This window comes from Hyperoodon ampullatus (genome assembly GCF_949752795.1).
Source record: "Hyperoodon ampullatus genome assembly, chromosome: 14".
In the NCBI taxonomy this organism is placed as follows: Eukaryota; Metazoa; Chordata; class Mammalia; order Artiodactyla; family Ziphiidae; genus Hyperoodon; species Hyperoodon ampullatus.
Window position 1 is genome coordinate 44,821,348 of NC_136927.1, and position 22,219 is coordinate 44,843,566.

At 40.2% G+C, this 22,219-nt stretch overlaps 2 protein-coding genes across 2 annotated transcripts in view; one reads left to right on the forward strand and one right to left on the reverse strand.

Annotated features, from left to right (window-relative positions):
- Positions 1 to 22,219, reverse strand: part of SEPTIN14 (septin 14) — a gene marked incomplete at both ends in the record, with an annotated part of 572,766 nt that overhangs the window by 70,086 nt on the left and 480,461 nt on the right. The gene's annotated exons all lie outside the window — the stretch shown is intronic.
- Positions 18,305 to 21,195, forward strand: MRPS17 (mitochondrial ribosomal protein S17). The gene is made up of 3 exons (XM_079719802.1): positions 18,305 to 18,334; positions 18,587 to 18,726; positions 20,767 to 21,195. Exons 2-3 carry the CDS (start codon positions 18,604 to 18,606, stop codon positions 21,034 to 21,036), a joined length of 393 nt encoding a protein of 130 aa, XP_079575928.1. The 5' UTR covers positions 18,305 to 18,334; positions 18,587 to 18,603; the 3' UTR covers positions 21,037 to 21,195.

The following is a 22,219-nucleotide window of genomic DNA, read 5'->3' on the forward strand; positions in this document are numbered from 1 at the left end:
AGCATGAATTTTCCATGTAGCTTTTTAATTGTTTAGATGATACGGAGAGTTTCCTCGGCAGCAGGTTGTAAAAAGCCTAAAAGCAAGCATTATTTCATGCATGTTTTTATACCTGTCTTGAAAGGTGATAGAAGATAGAATTGTTGCTTCTAAAATTTTGCCCTGGATTACTCAGAGCCCTGAAGACTTTCAGCACAACTGTTTAGACATCCTAACCTTTGTCTACTGCAGCACCTTTGCCTCTTCCCCTAAGGGCCCCTGTAAAAAAAAGTTTTCTGGCTGAGCAAGGATGTACTTGGTGTTTCAGGAATCACTGACATTCCAGGACGTGGCTGTGGACTTCACCAGAGAGGAGTGGGACGAGCTATACCCTGCTCAGAAGAACCTCTACCGAGACGTGATGCTGGAGAACTATAGGAACCTGGTTGCACTGGGTAAGATGGCATCCCTGTAAGACTGGAACTCATTCTACATGGGTTTCTTTCCTTTAGTAGTGAAAACCTTCAAAGCTTTTGTGTATATAGTTCAGGCCAGGATGGAAGAATGTTAATCAGTTTTGGAGACAGAAACCTCTGTTTTTTGCTTTCCTCTCAGATAAAAGATCCTGATTTTGAGATGGGTAGCTTTAGTTTGCTGCCTCTGAAACCTCCCCTTTCCAAATCCGGAGGCCCTAAAGATTAAACAGGTTGGAAATGAGTTCTGAGAGAGATTTTTGTTCCCAGTTTAAAATTCTAAGATACGCATTTTTTCCCATGAATAGGGCATCAACTTTATAAGCCAGAGGTGATCACTCAGTTGGAGCAGGAGGAGCAGTGGATGATGGAGAGAGACAGCCCACCAGACACTCATCCAGGTGAGAAGCGAGCATTTAGATGTTTGCAACTCAGTGAAGGAAAATAGTCGCTTTTGAAATACTTACCTGAGTGTGTTACAAACATCTGCCTCTGGGATTTAAAGAGGCATGCTTCTTAAAAATTCAGTTCATATTTGACATTTTTCCAAAGTGGAAATGACTCTCTTTTTTTCTGATTAAACAGATAATATATACTTATTATTTAAAAAACTTACACAACACAAATTTATTTTGAAGGTGTTAGTTTGAATGTCCATAAATACCTTGATGTTGCAAATCTCCATGACGCATTTTCTTTCTCTTCTTTATTCATACATCCTCTCGGTATTCTTTAAATCTTTTTCTTCTCCATATCAAAAATCCTCTGCCATTTTTACCCATTTTTCATTCTTTTTTTTTCTTTTTATTATTAAACACGTTAAACTTGTCTAAAACCCATAGCCTCAGTTCTAATTCTCTAGCTCACCTTTGTGATGTGACAAAGGTGTCCTACCAGTGTTACTAAAATTGTTTTCTTGGAGATTACCACTGACTTCCTTCCAGTCAAATCCAGTGACTAAAAAACTACAGTTATTGTCTCCTATGATTGTGTTGCATTTAACTGTGCGGACTTGACTTTATTGAAAGTCCACTCTGGCTTGTTATACACACCATTCTTGCCTCTTCTGGCCTCTCCCCTGTCTCTCTACCTGCTCCTTTAAATACCTTCTCTCCCTCCTTATTCTTCTAAAGGCATATATTCTTATGGACTTGGTGTTCACTCTGTAGTATCGTGCTTTTAAGTGGCCTTTCTGTGTTCATTTTCCCATTTCTACATTTCTAGCCTCAGTATTTCACCCACTTTCTCTTCCAAGATTTTAGATTATATTTGTGTTTATGAATGTCATGCTATCACCCTTATTTTTGGCTTCATTGGGTCTTCGTTGCTGCGCACGGGCTTTCTCTAGTTGCAGTGAGCGGGGGCTACTCTCCGTTGCGGTGCGCGGCCTTCTCATTGCGGTGGCTTCTCTTGTTGTGGAGCACGGGCTCTAGGCGCGTGGGCTTCAGTAGTTGAGGTGCACGGGCTCAGTAGTTGTGGCTCACAGGCTCTAGAGCACAGGCTTCAGTAGTTGTGGTGCATGGGCTTAGTTGCTCCATGGCATGAGGGATCTTCCTGGACCAGGGCTCGAACTTGTGTCCCCTGCATTGGCAGGCGGATTCTTAACCACTGTGCCACCAGGGAAGCCCCTGTATAATGCTTGATGAGGGTGTTCATCCTTAGCAGTGCCCACCCTCGTCTTAAGAGCAGTTGCAGTCATGTCTCCTAACATAGGGGCTCGGGTTAGGTGAGGAGCTGGAGCAAAGAGACTAGAGTTTGTTTTTCAAAACTGCTTTAAAGCCCAAGATAATCATTGTCTCCATCTGGAGTCTAGACCCTGTGCCCTGGCGTCTTGCCGGGTGGCAACCCTTTGGTTGAAGATCTGATGTGCCTTGAGGGTGTCTATCATGGGGGAGCAGTGCCTGTACATTTCATGCACTGTCACTCCTCCTGGTATGTTGATCAGGCTGCCCTGTTTCCAGGGATAAATGAAAGTTCTGGAAGATAGGCCTTAGGCAGTGAATGCCCTGAAATCTACTCCTAGGCTGTAGGAGCCTAGAGCACCACATTTACCTGTGGTTCCAGGAGCCAGGTCAGCAGCCTGTGGATTTTGATGCTAAGAGAATAGAAAAGACAGTATTCTGAGCTCCAGCCAATTATTCCAACCATTTTAGAGCCAAAGTCCCTGAGCAGACAAAAGCATTTTATTTGAAAATAAAGTGGTCCAGTTGATAATTCGGTTGAAATGATAAACTGGTTTAAAATGAATCTTTTAAATCACATTTTTTCCACATATAATTTAATTCTTGACCAGAGTAAGTTTATTTTCTGACTTGGACTTTTTTTTCTTTTTAAAATTTCTATTGCATGTTCAGCCAACTAACTCTTCATGTTGTGCTGTTTGTGATAAGAATAAGCCCGAAGTAACTAAATGTGAATTGACTTTGGCACATCCATAAAATTGGATATTTTACAGTCCTTTAAAAATTATGTGGAAATGTATTTGATGACATGGAAGTGTGTTCATGATATGCAATAATGTAAGAAAGCAAAATACAAAACAGTATTATGGTATAATTCTATTTTATTTTCCCAGGACAGTTGCTGGCATCATTATTTATTAATGTTGCCTCTTTTGCTGACAAGTGTCCTTCACCATAAGCATATGTGCCAGCTTCAAGGGGACCACTCGTACAGCTCTGTATATACCTCCCCTGTGGGTAGAAGACCAGGACTAGTGCATGATTCATGTCTGAGAAAGCTAAAGCAGCATAAGGCCTGAGAACAGCTGACTCTGACTAAGGAAATGGCTTTGATGGGTGAGCCAGGAGAAGCTGCTGAGTTAGGATCAGTCTGTGCTACCCAAGTTTTGTTGGGACAAGGTATTATGAGTGTTTTTCATGAGTCAGCCAACATGATCTTGGATCTCGTCCAATAGGGTTCATTCATGACCTAAGGCTGGTCCCAAGGGATTACCCAAAATAGAAATATATCTATCCTAGATCATGGAAATGACTGGAGAGAGAGGGGTCTAGCTAGAACCTTCCAAGAGTCATAAAAGTTCCCAAAAGTGAGTCTGTTTTAAACATCCACCAAGCTGAGAATGTGAAGCTACCGTACAAAAACTGGCCTATCTCTTGATCTCTCTTCCCTCCACACAGCTGCTACCCTCCAACTCTTGTTAGAAGGGAATTAAACAAGAGTTAGTGAGTGAAGGAAGAAGTGTGTAGGGAAATAGTTAAGGGGAGAAAGAAGCAGAGTAGAAGCAGGGAAAAGACTAGCAGGGAAGGAGTAGATGGAGGGAGAGGCAGGGAGAGAGGAGGAATATTGACTCTGTAACAGCCCAGGGAGGGGGAGAGGGATTAATTTTGAAGTTTTGAATACTGTACATGACTGAACACTTTAATTACTGAATAGAGACTGTGTCTGCAACTTAATGTAACAGTAGGAGTATTTGTTACCTAATAATTAAAGGAAGAGCATGGGTCCTTCCCAAATCTTCATACAGAAGCAGAGGAAAAATACCCCCACTAAATAAAGTTTAAAGAAGCAGTGGGAGACTGAAATGAAATTTTGTTTTTACTACAATCCATGCGTCATGCTTGTTCAAAATATGATTACATTTATATTTATGTGAATATAGGAGAAAGCTGGCAAGAGAGGCTCCAAACTTAACAATGATTACATTTAGGGGGTGGAATTCTTACTTTGTACATTGGATATGTTACTATAAGCAAGTATTAGTTTTATCATTTTAAACAAAAGTTTAAAAATCAGAAGAAATACTTTTAAAATAAACCAGTAGTTGGCATTATAATAGAATAATCCACAGGTGAGATTTAGAAGGTCTTGGACTTGGACCTGTCTTCTCTAAGTAGTCTTTTCTCTGTCTCCCACCTCTGAACACAGACCTTACCCTGATATTTCTTATTCTTTTTTCCATTTCCTTTCGACTATGTAAGCTCCTGATTGATCTCTTCTTTTTATGATTACCACACATATTTTAAAATTTCCACCTACTCGCTGCTTCTCGTCATCCTTCTATAGTCTTTCCCGTGTTACATGGCCATATTTCAAAACTTTTAATGCCACATTTGCCTTGTCTGCATTATTGTCAGTTTCATTTGGTAATTCACTATGCAATAATTTCTTTTACAAAACAGAGAATACTGAAAAGTGTTTATATGTTCTGAATTTCTTTTAGATGGGGAGAATAGTCCAGAAATAAAAAAATCAAACCAGAATATTTCTGATGAAAATAAAACCTGTGACATGATAATGGAGAGATTAACAGGAGACAGTTTCTGGTACTCCATCTTAGGTGGACTCTGGGATTTTGATTACCGGTTAGAATCTAACCAAGAAAACCAGCAGAGACATTTAGGACAAGTATCTTTGACCCACAAAAAGATCACACAGGAGAGAAGCCTTGAATGTAATAGATTTGGGGAAAACTATAATCTGAACTCAAACCTTGTTATGCATCAGAGAATTCCTTCAATTAAAATACCCCTTAATTCTGACACACAAGGAAATAGCATCAAGCATAATTCAGACTTGACTTACTATCAGGGAAACTATGTAAGAGAGAATCCTTATGAATATAATGAGTGTGGAAAAATCTTCAATCAACATATTCTTCTTACTACTCATATTCATACTGAGGGGAAACCCAGTGAATGTGGGAAGGCCTTCAGCCAAAACTCATCTCTTACTCAACCTCAGATAGTCCTCACAGGAGAGAAGCCCTATAAGTGTGATGAATGTGGGAAAAGATTCAGCCAGAGGATACATCTTATTCAACATCAGAGAATTCACACAGGAGAAAAACCTTTTATATGCAATGAATGTGGAAAAGCCTTCCGTCAACATTCATCCTTTACTCAACATCTGAGAATTCATACTGGGGAGAAGCCCTATAAATGTAATCAGTGTGGTAAAGCCTTTAGCCGTATCACATCCCTTACGGAACATCATAGACTTCATACTGGAGAGAAACCTTATGAATGTAGTTTTTGTGGGAAAGCCTTCAGCCAAAGGACACATCTTAATCAGCATGAGAGAACTCATACAGGAGAGAAACCTTATAAATGTAATGAATGTGAAAAAGCCTTCAGCCAGAGTGCACACCTTAATCAACATAGGAAAATCCATACTCGGAAGAAATTATGTGAATATAATAAATGTGAGAAAACCTTAAGCCACAGTCCTTCACTTACTCCTCAGCACATAACTCAGAATTTTTAGCTTTGTCCTGGTGGGGGTGGGGGTGGCGTAAGGGACTCATATGAATATACAAATGTAGGAAAATTTTGGTCAGACCTTTTCATCCCGTGCAATATCATATTATTCATAGTGGGGAGAAAGGTTATAGATAAACTTTTAATGTGTAGAAGCCAAATAAATTTAGACCTTAAACTAGTAGCGTATTATATTCCCAGGAGAGGTTATAAATAGTGAAAGTAATTTATTTTATAAACAAGATTATATGAGGAGTCATGTTCCAAAACTTTTCTTAATGACAAGAAATCCTGTAGGCAATAACCTATGATTATTCCCCTGTGATTTTTATAGCATAAAGTTTTTAAATTATATAAACATTGATTAATCAAGGCAATGATATCGTATAACTAGTCACATAAACTTGAAATAAACAGAAAAGAGCAATATTTCTTAAACTTCAGTCATTTGTATGCATCCTTTACAGATTTTACCATATTCAGTGTTTACTTAATATTTTCATTTAAAGAGACTCAGAATTTTTGGCCTTGTCCTAGGAAATATTATTTATGGAAATTGTGAGTTCTGTATGCTAATTATATTCTAATTTCCATCAAAATAAATATATAACTTTGAAATTGAAAATATTCATTGGTGTACCACCTAAGTCTTCTGACCATTTTTTGAGAAGCCATGTGATGGCATGGATTATGGATGGATAACGGCAGGAGGATATGGCAGTATTATGTTATTTTTTAGGAATCCTTGCATTATTTTCATCAAACAGGTCCTAGGATCTTTAAGAAGAGTCTTGGAGGAGACTGAGGGTCATATTGATGAACTTTGAAAAGTGATTCAGAGAAGTCTACTTTTCTATCATGTTATTCTAGTTTTAAAGTTCCCTGTAGCAAACATAGATTTTTGAACTAAAATTGTCATTTCTGTTATTATTGCAGATTTGAATAGAGAGGAGGTTTATTTTATAATGACAGGGGCTTTATAAGAATCCCTACACTTCCCTGCACCACTGTGGAAGATGGAAGTAGGGTACTGTACCAGAGGATGAGTGGTGGTGCCACACTGAGGCTAAGAACCAGGGAAGAGCCTTACTGGCTTATATAAACAACTAAGGAAGTGTTACTAATTGGCTTATTAATTAATTTTATTTATTGAAATATATTTATGTACCACCTTTTTCCAAAAAGAATTTAAGGTGTTTTAATTTGATTTTTATGATTACTGCCTTGTTTGACAGAAATCACTTTTTGACATTACAAAGCATTGTAAATATAAACTGTCACAAGCCATGAATAGCTGCAACTAGGAGGCTGCTTCTGTTTCTTGGCTTTCTGTTTTTCTCTCGGTCTTCTCAGGCACAGCTGAAGAAGCCATGAGGCTAAGTAAGAATGCACTCCCCTTGCTTTCTCACCTTCCTTCTAACATATCTCCCAGCTCAAGACTTGCCATTTTTTTTTCCCTGTGAAGGACTAGATATCACAGGCCTTAAGTGAAAGCTGGAATGATCTAAATTTTTAAAAAAATTAAAGCACTAAAAACCAAGAAAGTAATGAAATGAATTCATTTCACCATGGAAGTTAAACTTTTCAAAGTACATTTATGTCCCATGCATCAGTGGATGAAATAGTTAATAAAACCCCAAGTTACTGTAGTCATGGAGGATTTCTAATAGTATTTTGTGTTCAAATATCTGTGAAATGGAGATCCATTGTCAAGACAGCTAAGTTCTGGAAGTGTCTCTTCACCAAAAGGATCTACACTGAACATTTATTTAGCCTAAGGAGGCAGAGTATAGAGCACTCAGGTTTCAGGAAGAGAGAGTGAGCCGAGGCGAAGTCTCCGATAGCAGAGGTATGTATGAAAAGAAGTAATGGTTAATTACAATTGGTGAAGCCTTTGATCAAAGTTTAATTTTGCAACCGGAGTTGGGGGGAAAAACCTGAATAATCCACAAGGAGTGCTAAGGGCTTCAATACAAGGCAGTGTATCTCAGCACAGGGGAAGAAGGAGAGCAGTATGGGATTTTTCAGGAGAGGATCAGCAGAATTTGGACAATTTCAGAAAAGAGGAGTCGGGACTGAAGAAGACCAGTTGGCCATGGATTTTCAGCAATTCTTCATAAATAGGAATTATAAAATTAGAAGCCTATTATATATCCTTAGGGTCATAAGTGATTATGCTTATGTTAACTGTACAGTAAACTATGTCATTCTGGTGTGAATTCATTCTCATGTCCTTTGTTGTCTTCAACATGTTCCAAGATAAGTGAATCCTAAGTATATTTATTACATCAAAATTCAAGGAAGCCATAGGAGTAGTACTCATTCAGAAACCTGTTGTTATGATTTATTTCTGTCTAGGAGAGCAAGATATTACCCTTTTACATATATTAATCCATTTGGTCCATCCAACCAGATGTTGTTGCCTTTCTTTTATGAAAAGAGATACTTCAGCTTAGACATAATAATAAGTGATTTATTATTCAGGGTTTCTTGGACTGAAATGTCACTAGAACATGGATCATGTTACTCCTAATCCACTGGATACAAACAGTGCCTGGAACAGTGTGTTATAGCACTCTGAAAACATTTGATGACTATATTAAAATTAATAAAATGAGAGATTGCTGCTCAACACCAAAATTCATATGACTCTTTCTCTGAACCTCAGAGTATAAAAGGATTACCATGTTGATAGATTCTCTTATGTCCAAAGGGCTTATGGGTTGGAGAAAAATACTCATCTGGATTTTGATTAATGTTCAATTTATTAATTTAAGGAACCAACTGACATTCTTTAAGCAGCCAACATTCCTCTAATTATTCATAGATGTGCAAATAATAAATAAAAACTTAAGAATTTCTAAAATTAGATATCCCTACTCTTTTAAACACTGATCAGATTTAAACACATGTAAACATTTCATTAAAATCACAAACCTAGGGCTCCCCTGGTGACACAGTGGTTAAGAATCTGCCTGCCAATGCAGGGGACATGGGTTCGAGCCCTGGTCCAGGAAGATCCCACATGCTGCAGAGCAACTAAGCCTGTGTGCCACAACTACTGAGCCTGCACTGTAGAGCCCGTGAGCCACAACTACTGAACCTGCGTGCCACAACTACTGAGGCCCACGTGCCTAGAGCCTGTGCTCCACGACAAGAGAAGCCACTGCAATGAGAAGCCTGTGCACCACAGCAAAGAGTAGCCCCTGCTCACCACAACTAAAGAAAGCCCACGTGCAGCAACGAAGACCCAACACAGCCAAAAATGAATAAAAATTTTTTTTAATTTCAAATTTTATTAAGTGCCTTAAACACATTAAGAAACAGGTAAGAGGTACCCAGATTATAAAAATAATTATACCGAAACTAGTTATAAAAATGTTAACTCTGGGCTTCCCTGGTGGCGCAGTGGTTAAGAATCCGCCTGCCAGTGCAAGGGACACAAGTTCGAGCCCTGGTCCAGGAAGATCCCACATGCCGTGGAGCAACTAAGCCTGTACTCCACAACTACTGAGCCTGCGCTCTAGAGCCCGTGAGCCACAACTATTGAAGCCCGCGTGCCACAACTACTGAAGCCCACGTGCCTAGAGCCCATGCTCCGCAACAAGAGATGCCACCACAATGAGAAGCCCGCTCACCGCAACTAGAGAAAGCCCACGTGCAGCAGTGAAGACCCAACACAGCCAAAAATAATAAGATAAATAAATTTATTAAAAAATAAAGTTAACTCCATGGACTTGATGTTTTTATCCTTATTTGAATATTTTCCCAGGGTTCCAATTTTCATATGTTCCTAGGTTTACGTTTTTCTACCAGGTACTATTTGTATACCTTCCTCGGGTTTTAGTAATCTTATTCAACCCAAAATAAGAATAATACTGTAACAGACAAATTAAGTTGAAATTTATGGGTTAGCAACTGTCTGATCTTTAGTTAGGCCATCCATAAAACCTAGTTGCACAGACCAAATATTCTTTGGTCTCCTTTTATAACAAAATATCACTTGTTATGTCATGGGACATTTTAAGACCTTCCTTTTATATAGATTGTAAATTTTTGACACTTGAACTTTCCCAAAACCATCTGGCCCATTGGCCTGTCATTATGGTATGGTGATCTCGCTGGCTAGCATTATTTAAAGCTTTTATGTGCATCATTAGGATAATTAATGAGGCTATCCAGCTCCTTCCAGAAGAATGCAAGTTTTGTTGTCAGTTTTCCTCTATAGAACATTTGGCTACTTCATCATTTTGCAACATACTGCAACCAACTTTCTGCTTTTTTACTGTATGTGACCGTTAGAGGTGATTAACTGTTGAACCATCTTTCTACTTGGTCTGAGTGACTGTCCAGTTCTTCCTATTTCTTGATATGGTTCAACATTTTCCAGGATTATCTGGCTTGCCCAACACCCCTTTGTTTCTTCTTAACTGATTAAACAGGAACAAATACATATATACACATACATGCATGTATATATACGTATATATGTACATATGCACATACTTAGCAAGAAATATATATATTACTTTTTAAGATCAGTATTGAATTATACATACCATGTTACAATCATCCTTTTATGACTTTTTTTTTTTTTTTTGCGTTACGGGGGCCTCTCACTGTTGTCGCCTCTCCCGTTGCGGAGCACAGGCTCCGGACGCGCAGGCTCAGCGGCCATGGCTCACGGGCCCAGCCGCTCCGCGGCATGTGGGATCTTCCCAGACCGGGGCACGAACCCGCGTCCCCTGCATCGGCAGGCGGACTCGCAACCACTGCGCCACCAGGGAAGCCCCCTTTTATGACTTTTAACACACTTGACTTGAGCATCATTATGAACACTTGGCCTCTTATATAACTAGCAGTTCCAATTAATCATTTTTTTAAATGCTCAAATTGTGAGAACTTGGCCAGTGGAAGCTGCATTAAGCTAGCTTCTTTTAACTCTTAGCAATTTATCTGTTATCTGTAAACACTTTCTCATTTTTGGAAGTAAGGTGGTCCAAACCCATTCCAAAATTTTCACTGCTCCAAGACGTGAGTATACTGTCTTTTTTTTGGCCGCACTCAGCATGTGGGATACCAGTTCCCCAGCCAAGGATCAAACCTGCACCCCATGCAGTGGAAGCATGGACTCTTAACCACTAGACTGCTGGGCAACTCCCAAGATGTGAGAATAGATTCCTCCTCCACCTCCTGCCCAAAGAGTTTTAGATTCTTTCAGTACAGAGTAGTAGAAAAGACCAAAATTGGGGCACTAGAGATGTCTGTGACCATTGAGAGTGAGCAAAAGTTCTGCTGCTACTACAGCCACTGCTATCAGGACACTTTTTAGACTTTATAGAAAACCTTCAAAACTTCACCAAAAGCTATTAGAACTAATAAATGAATTCAGTAAAGTTGCAGGATACACGATTAATATACAGAAATCCGTTGCATTTCTGTACACTAATAATGATCTATCAGAAAGAGAAATCAAGAAAATAATCCCATTTACAATCACATCAAAAAGAATAAACTACATAGGGAATAAATTTAACCAAGGAAGTAAATACCTATACTCTGAAAACTATAAGATACTCATAAGATACTCATGAAGGAAATTGAAGGTGTTATAGATAAATGGAAAGACGCCCCGTGTTCATGGATTGGAAGAATTCATATTGTTAAAACGTCCATACTACCTGCAGAAAACTATAAGAAGACACTGATGAAAGAAATTAAAGTTGATACAAATAGATGGAGAGATATACCATGTTCTTGGATTGGAAGAATCAACATTGTGAAAATGACTCTACTACCCAAAGCAATCTACAGATTCAGTGCAATCCCTATCAAACTACCACTGGCATTTTTCACAGAGCTAGAACGAAAAATTTCACAATTTGTATGGAAACACAAAAGACCCTGAATAGCCAAAGCAATCTTGAGAAAGAAAAACGGAGCTGGAGTAATCAGGCTCCCTGACTTCAGACAATGCTACAAAGCTACAGTAATCAAGACAGTATGGTACTGGCACAAAAACAGAAATATAGATCAATGGAACAGGATAGAAAGCCCAGAGATAAACCCACGCACATATGGTCACCTTATTTTTGATAAAGGAGGCAAGAATATACAGTGGAGAAAAGACAGCCTCTTCAGTAAGTGGTGCTGGGAAAACTGGACAGCTACACATAAAAGAATGAAATTAGCACACTCCTTAACACCATACACAAAAATAAACTCAAAATGGATTAAAGACCTAAATGTAAGGCCAGAAACTATCAAACTCTTAGAGGAAAACATAGGCAAAACACTCTGACGTAAATCACAGCAAGATCCTTTTTGACCCACCTCCTAGAGAAATGGAAATAAAAACAAAAATAAACAAATGGGACCTAATGAAACTTAAAAGCTTTTGCACAGCAAAGGAAACCATAAGACGAAAAGACAGTCCTCAGAATGGGAGAAAATATTTGCAAATGAGGCAACTGACAAAGGATTAATCTCCAAAATTTACAAGCAGCTCATGCAGCTCAATAACAAAAAAACAACCCAATCCAAAAATGGGCAGAAGACCTAAACAGACATTTCTCCAAAGAAGATATACAGATTGCCAACAAACACATGAAAGAATGCTCAACATCATTAATCATTAGAGAAATGCAAATCAAAACTACAATGAGATATCATCTCACACCAGTCAGAATGGCCATCATCAAAAAATCTACAAACAATAAATGCTGGAGAGGGTGTGGAGAAAAGGGAACTCTCTTGCACTGTTGGTGGGAATGTAAATTGATACAACTACTATGGAGAACAGTATGGAGGTTCCTTGAAAAACTAAAAATAGAACTACCATACGACCCAGCAATCCCACTACTGGGCATATACCCTGAGAAAACCATATGTACCACAATATTCATTGCAGCTCTATTTACAATAGCCAGGACATGGAAGCAACCTAAGTGTCCATCGACAGATGAATGGATAAAGAAGATGTGGCACATATATACAATGGAATATTACTCAGCCATAAAAAGAAAATTGAGTTATTTGTAGTGAGGTGGATGGACCTAGAGTCTGTCATACAGAGTGAAGTAAGTCAGAAAGAGAAAAACAAATACCGTATGCTAACACATATATATGGAATCCTAAAAAAAAAATCATGAAGAACCTAGGGGAAGGATGGGAATAAAGACGCATACCTACTAGAGAACGGACTTGAGGATACCAGGAGGGGGAAGGGTAAGCTGGGAGAAAGTGAGAGAGTGGCATGGACATATATACACTACCAAATGTAAAATAGATAGCTAGTGGGAAGCAGCCGCATAGCACAGGGAGATCAGCTCGGTGCTTTGTGTCCAACTAGAGGGGTGGGATAGGGAGGGTGGGGGGGAGGGAGTCACAAGAGGGAAGAGATATGGGATATATATATATGTATAGCTGATTCACTTTGTTATAAAGCAGAAACTAATACACCATTGTAAAGCAATTATACTCCAATAAAGATGTTAATAAATAAGTAAGTAAATAAATAAAATGTCCATACTACCCAAAGCAATCTACAGATTTAATGCAATTCTTGTCAAAATACCCATGACATTTTTCACAGAACTAGAACAAATAATTCTAAAGTTTGTCGGGAACCCAAAAGACCCTGAATAACCAAAGCAATCTTGAGAAAATAGAACAAACCCAGAGATATCAGTCTCCCTGACTCTAGGCTACAAAGCTACAGTATGAAACAGTATGGTCCTGGCACAAAAACAAACATTCTGAGAAATGGAACAGAATAGAGAGCCCAGAAATAAACCCACACGGTATAGTCAATTAATCTATGACAAATGTGGCAAGAATATACAACGGAGAAAAGATGGTTTATTCAGGAAGTGGTGCTGGGAAAACTGGACAGCCACATAGAAAAGAATAAAAGTAGATCATTTTCTCACACCATAAAAGCAAATAAACTGGAAATTATTAAAGACCTAAATGTAAGACCTGAAACCATAAAACACCTAGAAGGAAATATAGGCAGAACACTCTTGGACATAGGTCTTAGAGATATTTTTTTGGATCTGTCTCTGCAGGCAAGCGAAATGAAAGCAAAAATAAACTAATGGGACAGAATTAAACTTAAAAGCTTTTGCACAGCATAGGAAACCATCAACAAAATGAAAAGGCAGGTGCCCATGGACAGATGAATGGGTACAGAAGATGTGGTATATATATATATATATATATATATATATATATATATATATACACAATAGAATACTACTCAGCCATAAAAAGAATGAAATATTGCCATTGCAGTAACATGGATGGACCCAGAGATTAACATACTAAGTGAAGTAAGACAGAAAAACAAATACCATATGATATCACTTATATGTGGAACCTAAAAAATTGATACAAATGAACTTATTTACAAAACAGAAACAGACTCACAGACATAGAAAAAAAACCTACAGTTGCTAAAGGGGAAAGAGGGAGGGGAGGAATAAATTAGCACTTTGGGATTAACATATACACACTACTATATATAAAATAGGTAATCAACAAGGACCTACTGTTTAGCACAGGGAACTCTACTCAATATCTTGTAATAACCTATAATTTAAAAGAATGTGAAGGGCTTCCCTGGTGGCGCAGTGGTTGCGAGTCCGCCTGCCAATGCAGGGGACGCGGGTTCGTGCCCCGGTCTGGGAAGATCCCACATGCCACGGAGCGGCTGGGCCCGTGAGCCATGGCCGCTGAGCCTGCGCATCCGGAGCCTGTGCTCCGCAACGGGAGAGGCCACAGCAGTGAGAAGCCTGCGTACCGCCAAAAAAAAAAAAAAAAAGAATGTGAAAAAGAATCTGAATCACGTTGCTGTACACCAGAAACTAACACAACATTGTAAATCAACTATACTTCAATTTTAAAAATTTGACAACACATTAAAAGAATCAAAAAACATGATCAAGTGAAATTTATCCCTGGGATGCAAGAATGGCTCAACATACACAAATCAATAAATGTTATATACCACATTAATAGAATGAAAGATAAAAATCATATGATCCTCTCAATGGATGCAGAAAAAAAATTGACAATCCTGTCATGATTTTTTAAAAATCAACAAATTGGGCATAAAGGGATATCCTAAAGATATCTGCATTCCTATGTTTATTGTAGCATTATTCACAAAAGCCAAGATATGGAAATAACCTTAGTAGTGTCTGATGAATGAATAAGGAAATGTCATATATATATATATACATATATATATACAAAATATTATATATATTTTTACATTATATATATGTGTATATAGTATATAAATACAAAATGCCATCTCTATATATGTATATACAAAATACCATAGACTGAGTGACTTATAAAAACAGAAATTAATTGCTTACAGTTCTGGAGGCTGGGAAATCCAAGATCAAGGTGCCAAAAGATCTGTGTTTGGTAAGGGCCCACTTCCTGGTTCATAGACAGTGCCTTTTTGCTGTGACCTCACATGGTAGAAGGGAGCAAGGGAGTTTTCTTGGAGTCCTTTTGTAAAAGAGATTGAATCCCATTAATGAGGGCAAAGCCTAATCACTTCCTCAAAGCCCCATCTCCTAATACCTTCACAGTGGAGGTTAGGATTCAAGATAAGAAATTTGGAAGGACACAAACATTCATACCATAGCAGTGACCGTGAGGAGAAATGGATGAGAAGGATGGGTTGGGAGGCAGGGAGTGGAGGGGGAGAGAGAGGGAGATTGAATATGAGAATGAATAATGTGTATATGGGTCATGGGTTAGGGGACTGGATGGCTGACCAAGAAGCTTATCAAATGTGGGGAGGTTTTACTCCTTTCCAAAAGCATGTGATTCATGTCTTACACCATGGATGATTGCATGTTGTTTTCCATTTTCTAAGTGCTGACTTCTTTATAGGTTAAATTTTTGTGGGTGCAAGCAGCCGACATTGACTCTGGTTGTATAGTCTCTTCAGGACATCTCCCTCAGGATGCAGTAGCTCCAGTCACCTTCCATCCTCCAATCAGAGCACTCAAGATTCATATTCCTGGAAGGTAATTTGATTGGTTCAGCTTGGGCCTCGTGCTAAACGAAGATGGAGGACTTTGATTGGCAGACCCATTGAGGCTACAGACACAGGAATTCACAAAGGCAAATCAAGGTGTTTTTACCACAGCAGACAAACAGGACACTAAGGGGTGATAGGACTCAATCGGATCCCCCCAAATGGTATAAAGATTCCCTTAAACTGAGGACATTGAAGATACAGCAGATGCAGAAAAAAAGCCTTTTCAGAGTGTCCCTTATCTGACTAAAGGCAGAGCTTTCTTTTTTTTTCTAAAGACAATAGCTATTTTTTTAATATATATATTTAAAAATATTTATTTATTTTGGCTGTGCCAGGTCTTAGTTGAGGCATGTGGACCCCTTAGTTGAAGAAAGTGGGATCTAGTTCCCTGACCACGGATCGAACCCGGGCCGTCTGCACTGGGAGCAAGGAGTCTTACCCACCGGACCACCAGGGAAGGCCCTAAAGGTGGAGCTTTCTAAGAGTGAAGTTGCCGTAAATCCTCTCTCGGGAGATTCCAGCTAGGAAGGAGACCAACAAACCACTGGCACCAGGATGAGAAATTGTACAGACAAACGTTATCACAAACTGTTAGACTTTCCATTGTTCTCATAAAAGCCCATTTGCCTTTCCTAAAAGTCCACTTGTTTTCCCAGAGGCCCTTTCTCCCTCCTTCCTTTCCCCTATTAAGTTGGTATATAATCTCCTATTTCTAGTTGTCCAGGAGTCTCTTCATCTGCTCCTGCATGCATGTGTAAATAAACCTTGTCTTTTCCCCTGGTAATCTATTATCAGTTCATCCACAGCCCCACCATCAACACTCAAACCTAAGTTAGTAGAGGGAAAGTTTTCCTCCCAATGAGGATTGTAAAAAATCAGCAGATGTTTTTTCTACCTTCGATGGTGTGAAATTATTTGATTTGCATTTTAAAAAATCATTCTGGGGGGACTTCCCTGGTGGTCCAGTGGTAAAGAATCCACCTTACAATGCAGGGGACGCAAGTGCAATCCCTGGTCAGGGAGCTAAGATCCCACGTGCCACGGGGCAACTAAGCCTGCACACCACAACTACTGAGCTCAGCACCTCAACTAGAGCCCACATGCCTGAAACTACAGAGCCTGTGTGCACTGGAGCCTGCGTGCCACAACTAGAGAGGAGAAAACCCGCACGCCACAACTAGAGAGATGCCCACGCTGCAACGAAAGATCCTGCATGCCTCAGTGAAGATCCAGCATGCCGCAACTAAGCCCCGACACAGCCAAAAATAAATTAAATAAATAAATAATAAATCTTTTTAAAAAATCACTCTGGGTATGTCATTGGTTTTATTAACAAGAGAAGTTGTAAGCTTGCTTGTAAAAGAAAGGAATTTAAGTTCATAGCTAGAGGGAAATATGATATCCCAGAAAAGTTTGTGTTCATATGAAATAATGCATATAAAGTTATTACCACTTTCATTGAAAATTAGCTCCCATTTCAAACATCTCACACTCTCCCCACCACCATCTCTCCTTTTAAATTCACTTACTAAGTGTGCCCTTGGCCTTAATTCTTTATCTGAATTCGCACTTCAATCTAATGACACCACCACTTTTTTTTTTTTTAACCCTCCATTAGCTCCCTCCTAGTCTAGCAATTCCCTAACAAGAGCCTACTACGTTCCCAGCCTTCCTTCTAACTGAGAAGGCGTCAGCAGCAGCCGACATATATATGTACCCACACCGGACTTCTCTCCATCTCACAGATATTGAAAATTAACACCTAAAGTCATACTAGACATAAAAATCTCCCGAACTTTATCTTAAATACAACTGCTGGGGGTGGAAACGCTTAAACATTTCAGTCTCAGCATTTGGCAGCGTCCAATGTTTCAATGTTTGATGAATGAACTAAGTTCCTTTGATTTGGAAGGCCTTGTCCAATGCCTGGGAGCCCAACAGAAAAAGAGGGAAACTAAGTGGAACGGATAAAGGCAAGGCCGAATCCCAACGCTCCAGCCGCCGTGCAGGTGAGGAAAGCAGAGGTCTCCAGTTAAGCCACAGCCCGCGGCTCCTTTTAAGGGGGAGTGGGCGGAGCCATGACTTTAACCCCGCCCAGGACTGAGGGGACTCGCGGCCAATGAGAGGGCGGTCCGGGGTGGAGCGACGCGACGCCATCACGCTCGGGCCGGCGCTCCGCAGGGCGTGCGCCGGAACTGGACGGTGTAGGTGACCGCCGCCGGGCTTCGCAGTAGAAGTGGGGTGGATTCCGGAGACCGAAGCGCCGCGTCGTGGGAGCCCTCCAGGCGAGTCGAGTCGAGTCGAGTCACCCGACCTCGGGGTTTTAGGGGCGAAGGGGTCAATCACCCCCAACCTTCCTCAGGCTGGGCGGCATGGACTCACTATTAATTGATCTCGAAAGCAATGCCAAGTCAAGGTCTCCGGTGGAGAGGACACCACGGCCTCGCCGCGTCGGCCTTTCGTGCCCCAAGTAGCCAGGCTGTGAGCGTCTGGGGAGAGGCAGCCCAGCGGGATGGAAAGCAATAGGGACGCCAGTAAAGGCCAGTGTTTATTCGCGCTGTCGGGCACCTTATGGGTTAAATCTTCAAAGTACTCCTGTGAGTAAGCCCTGTTGTTATTCCCATTTTGCAGAGGGGGAAACTGAGGCTTAGGTTAAAATTACAGCTTTGTAAACAGCATAAAGATGGGAGGTTGAGTAGTTAAGGAAATAATGAAACATTTAAGCAACTCTAAAGCGGTGATTCCAGAGGGCCAACAAAAGCTGTTTCTGAACTGGGGCAGTTCTCGTGACAAAATTCATTTGGTGAGTCACAACCATCAGAATATTGAACTTTGGAATTTGTTTACAGGTGACCAAAGCCACACAATGTCAATAGTTCGTTCATCTGTCCATGCCAAATGGGTCGTGGGGAAGGTGATTGGGACAGCAATGCAAAAAACTGCTAAAGTGAGAGTGACCAGACTTGTTCTGGATCCCTATTTATTAAAGGTAAGGAACATCTCTATTTTCAGATGGCATTGATAAATCACCAACATGTTCTGGGTCCTGAGAAGAAAAACACTCACCTGTCAGTAAAGGTGCATTGAGCATCTGCTGCACACCAGACACTGTGCTGGTCTGAGGGTGTAACAAAGTGAATTAATCATGGTTCACACTCACATTTTAGAGACACATAGAGTTAATTTCAATTCAGTCTGATAACTGCTATAGTCATTCTATGTGCAAAGTATTGCGGGAGCAGAAGACCCCTCGTTCTTCCTTCCCAGGTTGCTGAGGAGAACATTCTTGATTATATAAGACATATGAGCTGAAGCTCCAAAAGGATTTTATCCAGAGGACCAGTTGTAGGGCAGGAGGAGTTGGGGGAGTCATTCCAGCCATGATGAATAGTTTGTGGAAATTCTTTTAACCATGTATTTACCTAAAACAAATAGACTGCTAGTTATTTCGGCAGCAAAAATGGGTTTATTCGGGATCAGCAGAGAATTGCAATTCAGGGTCTGCAACATGGTGAGCCACGTGCAAAGCCCCCACAAACGTGGTGCGGTGACCGGGGAGGAGAGTGCTTTTACAGAGGGGAAAGGAAGTTGGGAGGGGATGGTAAACAAAGAGTCCATGACTCTTGACTGGCTGAGTTGTTGCCGGGAAAGAAGAGCATGTCTTTCTTCCTGTTGAGCTCTGCTATCATCACAGGGTGTGAGAGCTTCCCCTTCTGGTCTCCTGACTCTGTTTAATTGAGGTTTCTGTTTATTAATTCCTTACACATGAAAGGGCATGACATTCTAACTGGAGCAGCAAGTGGTTCGGCAATGTTGAGCCCAGAGCTTGGCACTAAGTAGACGCTGTTGTTGAATGAACACGAGAAGGATTGGAGCTGGAGTGTGAAGGGTCTTTTATGTTGTGTTTTGGATTTCATCCTATAAGCAAAGGAGACAGAGATAGGGATGAGGACTGGAGGTAAGGAAATGGGTAAGGAGGTTATTGCAGATGTCTAGGATGGAAATGATAAAGAACTGAACAGTCCTGGGAGCAGTGAGGATGGAGTGGAAAAAGATTTCAGGAAAGAAGGGACAGCGTCCTTGATTTGGTAGATGCGCAAGGGAGGGAGGGGGAAGTGCCAAGGATGTTTCTGCATTCAAGGTTGGGCACACTGGTGGGCACAAATGCTGTTTGTTATCTAGTATCAGAAACACAGGAGCCTTTTCAGGGTCTTGTGATGCTGGGGAGATCCCAGGCGGGAGAAAGACGTTGGATCTCATTGTCCTCCTAGCCCGTCGACTCTCCCTCGAAGCCTCTCAATGAAATGGCTTGATCCCAAAGCAAAAACAAAAACAAAACCACAGGAGCAAGCTGAAGAGTGAAGCATGATCATTGGCCTTAGAATCAGAGGGCCTTAGTTTGAGTACTGGCAGTTGGTTACTAGCCATGCACATTACTTAACCTCCTTGAGCTTGTTTTTCTCATCTGTTAAATGGGACTGCCTGCTGTGGCAGGGTTGTCTTGAGGAATAGGTGGTTCTAGTTCTCATCTGTGGCTTGTTTGCAATACTTTGAGTGAGGCATGAAGCTAAGTGCTTTATGAACATTATAATGTTTCATTCTCTTGATAACTTTAGAGGTGCAGGTATTGGAGCCTCATTTTATGGGAAAAAATACCTGAGCTTGGAGTAGTTAAGTGACTTGTCCCAAATCACACAGCTAGTGGTGAGATAGTGTGTTTTTAGGCTGGAGAGAAGGCTCTACTGGGAAGGAAGAGTTTAAATATTGTAGAAGAGAATGGTAATTGATAGAGCAAGGGTACTGCAGGAAATAAGCAGGAGAGCTCCAGACAAGATCAGTTCTGGAAAAGTCATTGCCGTTTTCCAGAAATTAAGCAGCTAATTTTTGTATTGGAAGTCTGCATAAGTATGTTATCTATTTTTTTCCCCAAGTTCCAGCTTGTTTTCTGCACATTCCTTTTTCAGATTTTGTACTGCATTGCCAGGTCATGGATGGGAACTACTGATTTGTTTCCTCCTTCTCTCAACAGTATTTTAATAAGCGAAAAACCTACTTTGCCCACGATGCTCTCCAGCAGTGCACCGTTGGAGATATTGTGCTTCTCAAAGCTCTACCTGTCCCGAAAACAAAGCACGTGAAGCATGAACTGGCTGAGATAATTTTCAAAGTTGGACAAGTCATAGATCCAGTGACCGGAAAGCGCTGTGCAGGAACCACCTACCTGGAGAGTCCAGTCAGTCTGGAAACCACCCACCTAAGCAAAAACCTGGAAGAACTCGATCTCTCTTCAACGCAGTGAAGGAAGATTGGAAAACGGAGCCAAAAGGGAAGGATTTCTAAGTTTGCTTTATGGAAAAATTTTTATAAGTTTCCTCACAAACCGTCCAGTTTCTCTTCTGGTATTTATGAACTAGCTAAAAGTAAATGAAGTAAAGGCCTTGTTATAATTTTTCATAAAGGTTTACAGTCATGTTTCAAATTTCCTTCTCAGCGAACATACTTCCCTGTTACACTAAGTGTGCCTAGCAGTGGGCTGCATTGTTTTGTAAGCTCACTGTTTTAGAAGGTGGTTTTTTGTTTTTGTTTTCATTCAAAGGAATCTGGAATTTATCTTAGAACTTTTATTTTGGGAGAAGAAAACCTTTTGATATCATAAACAGACAAGACCACATTAAGTGTATATTTATTTTTGATACTATATATTCGAAATTAAGTTTTTCTCTGATTTAACCAATTCCAAATGGAAACAATTAACATGCTGGGGTCAGACTTTATCAGATTAAAGTCTGTATTAATAAGAATGTTGACATGTAGAAAATAAAACTAAAATTCTGTCACTTTTCTCCTGTATCCTAGGCTAGATTAAATAAGAATGAGTTCTTAAAATCTGATACATTGATGAAGTTGTAGAATTTCTCACACATGCATTTGAGTTGGAGAGTTTCAGAGTTTTATTGCTGTTCATTGATAAACTGTGATAACTTAGATTTTGACCTGATGAAACACTGAGCTATATATTTCAGTTTTCTGGCTCCCAGAAGGGACTTGGAGTATATTTCAACCTCAACAAATACGTATTTGAGTAATAACCACAGGCACTGCCCCCTCCTCAGGGCTTATAATCTCCTGGGCAGGTACGCACAAGTATCTTCATGACAAACACAGAAACACATGGGTGGGGGAGAAATTGATGTAACCTTCCAGAAAAAAATGAGAGAATGCTAGAACTGAATCTTAAAGGAAGAGTCTCCAGGTTAGTGCGTGAGGCATTTGGAAAGGGCATTCCAGGCAGAGGAAGGGGGTGTAAAGTCCTCAAAGGATGAGAGAAAGGACTGTAACCAAGGGGTTTTGGAAGCGGTGAGCACTGCTGGGACATTGAACTCGAGTAGAGAAATAGGCAGGAATTGTAAGTGGTGGTGGGTTGTTTAATGTTTTAAAGAGTGATATAACTAGATTCACATTTCTGTAAAGTAATAGCATCT

Bases quoted from the DNA above. Each gene is read 5' to 3' on its own strand.
- MRPS17 (XM_079719802.1), top strand. From the start codon at position 18,604: ATGTCAATAGTTCGTTCATCTGTCCATGCCAAATGGGTCGTGGGGAAG. The intron at 18,727-20,766 runs GTAAGGAACATC...TTCTCTCAACAG, and splicing joins TGGATCCCTATTTATTAAAG to TATTTTAATAAGCGAAAAAC.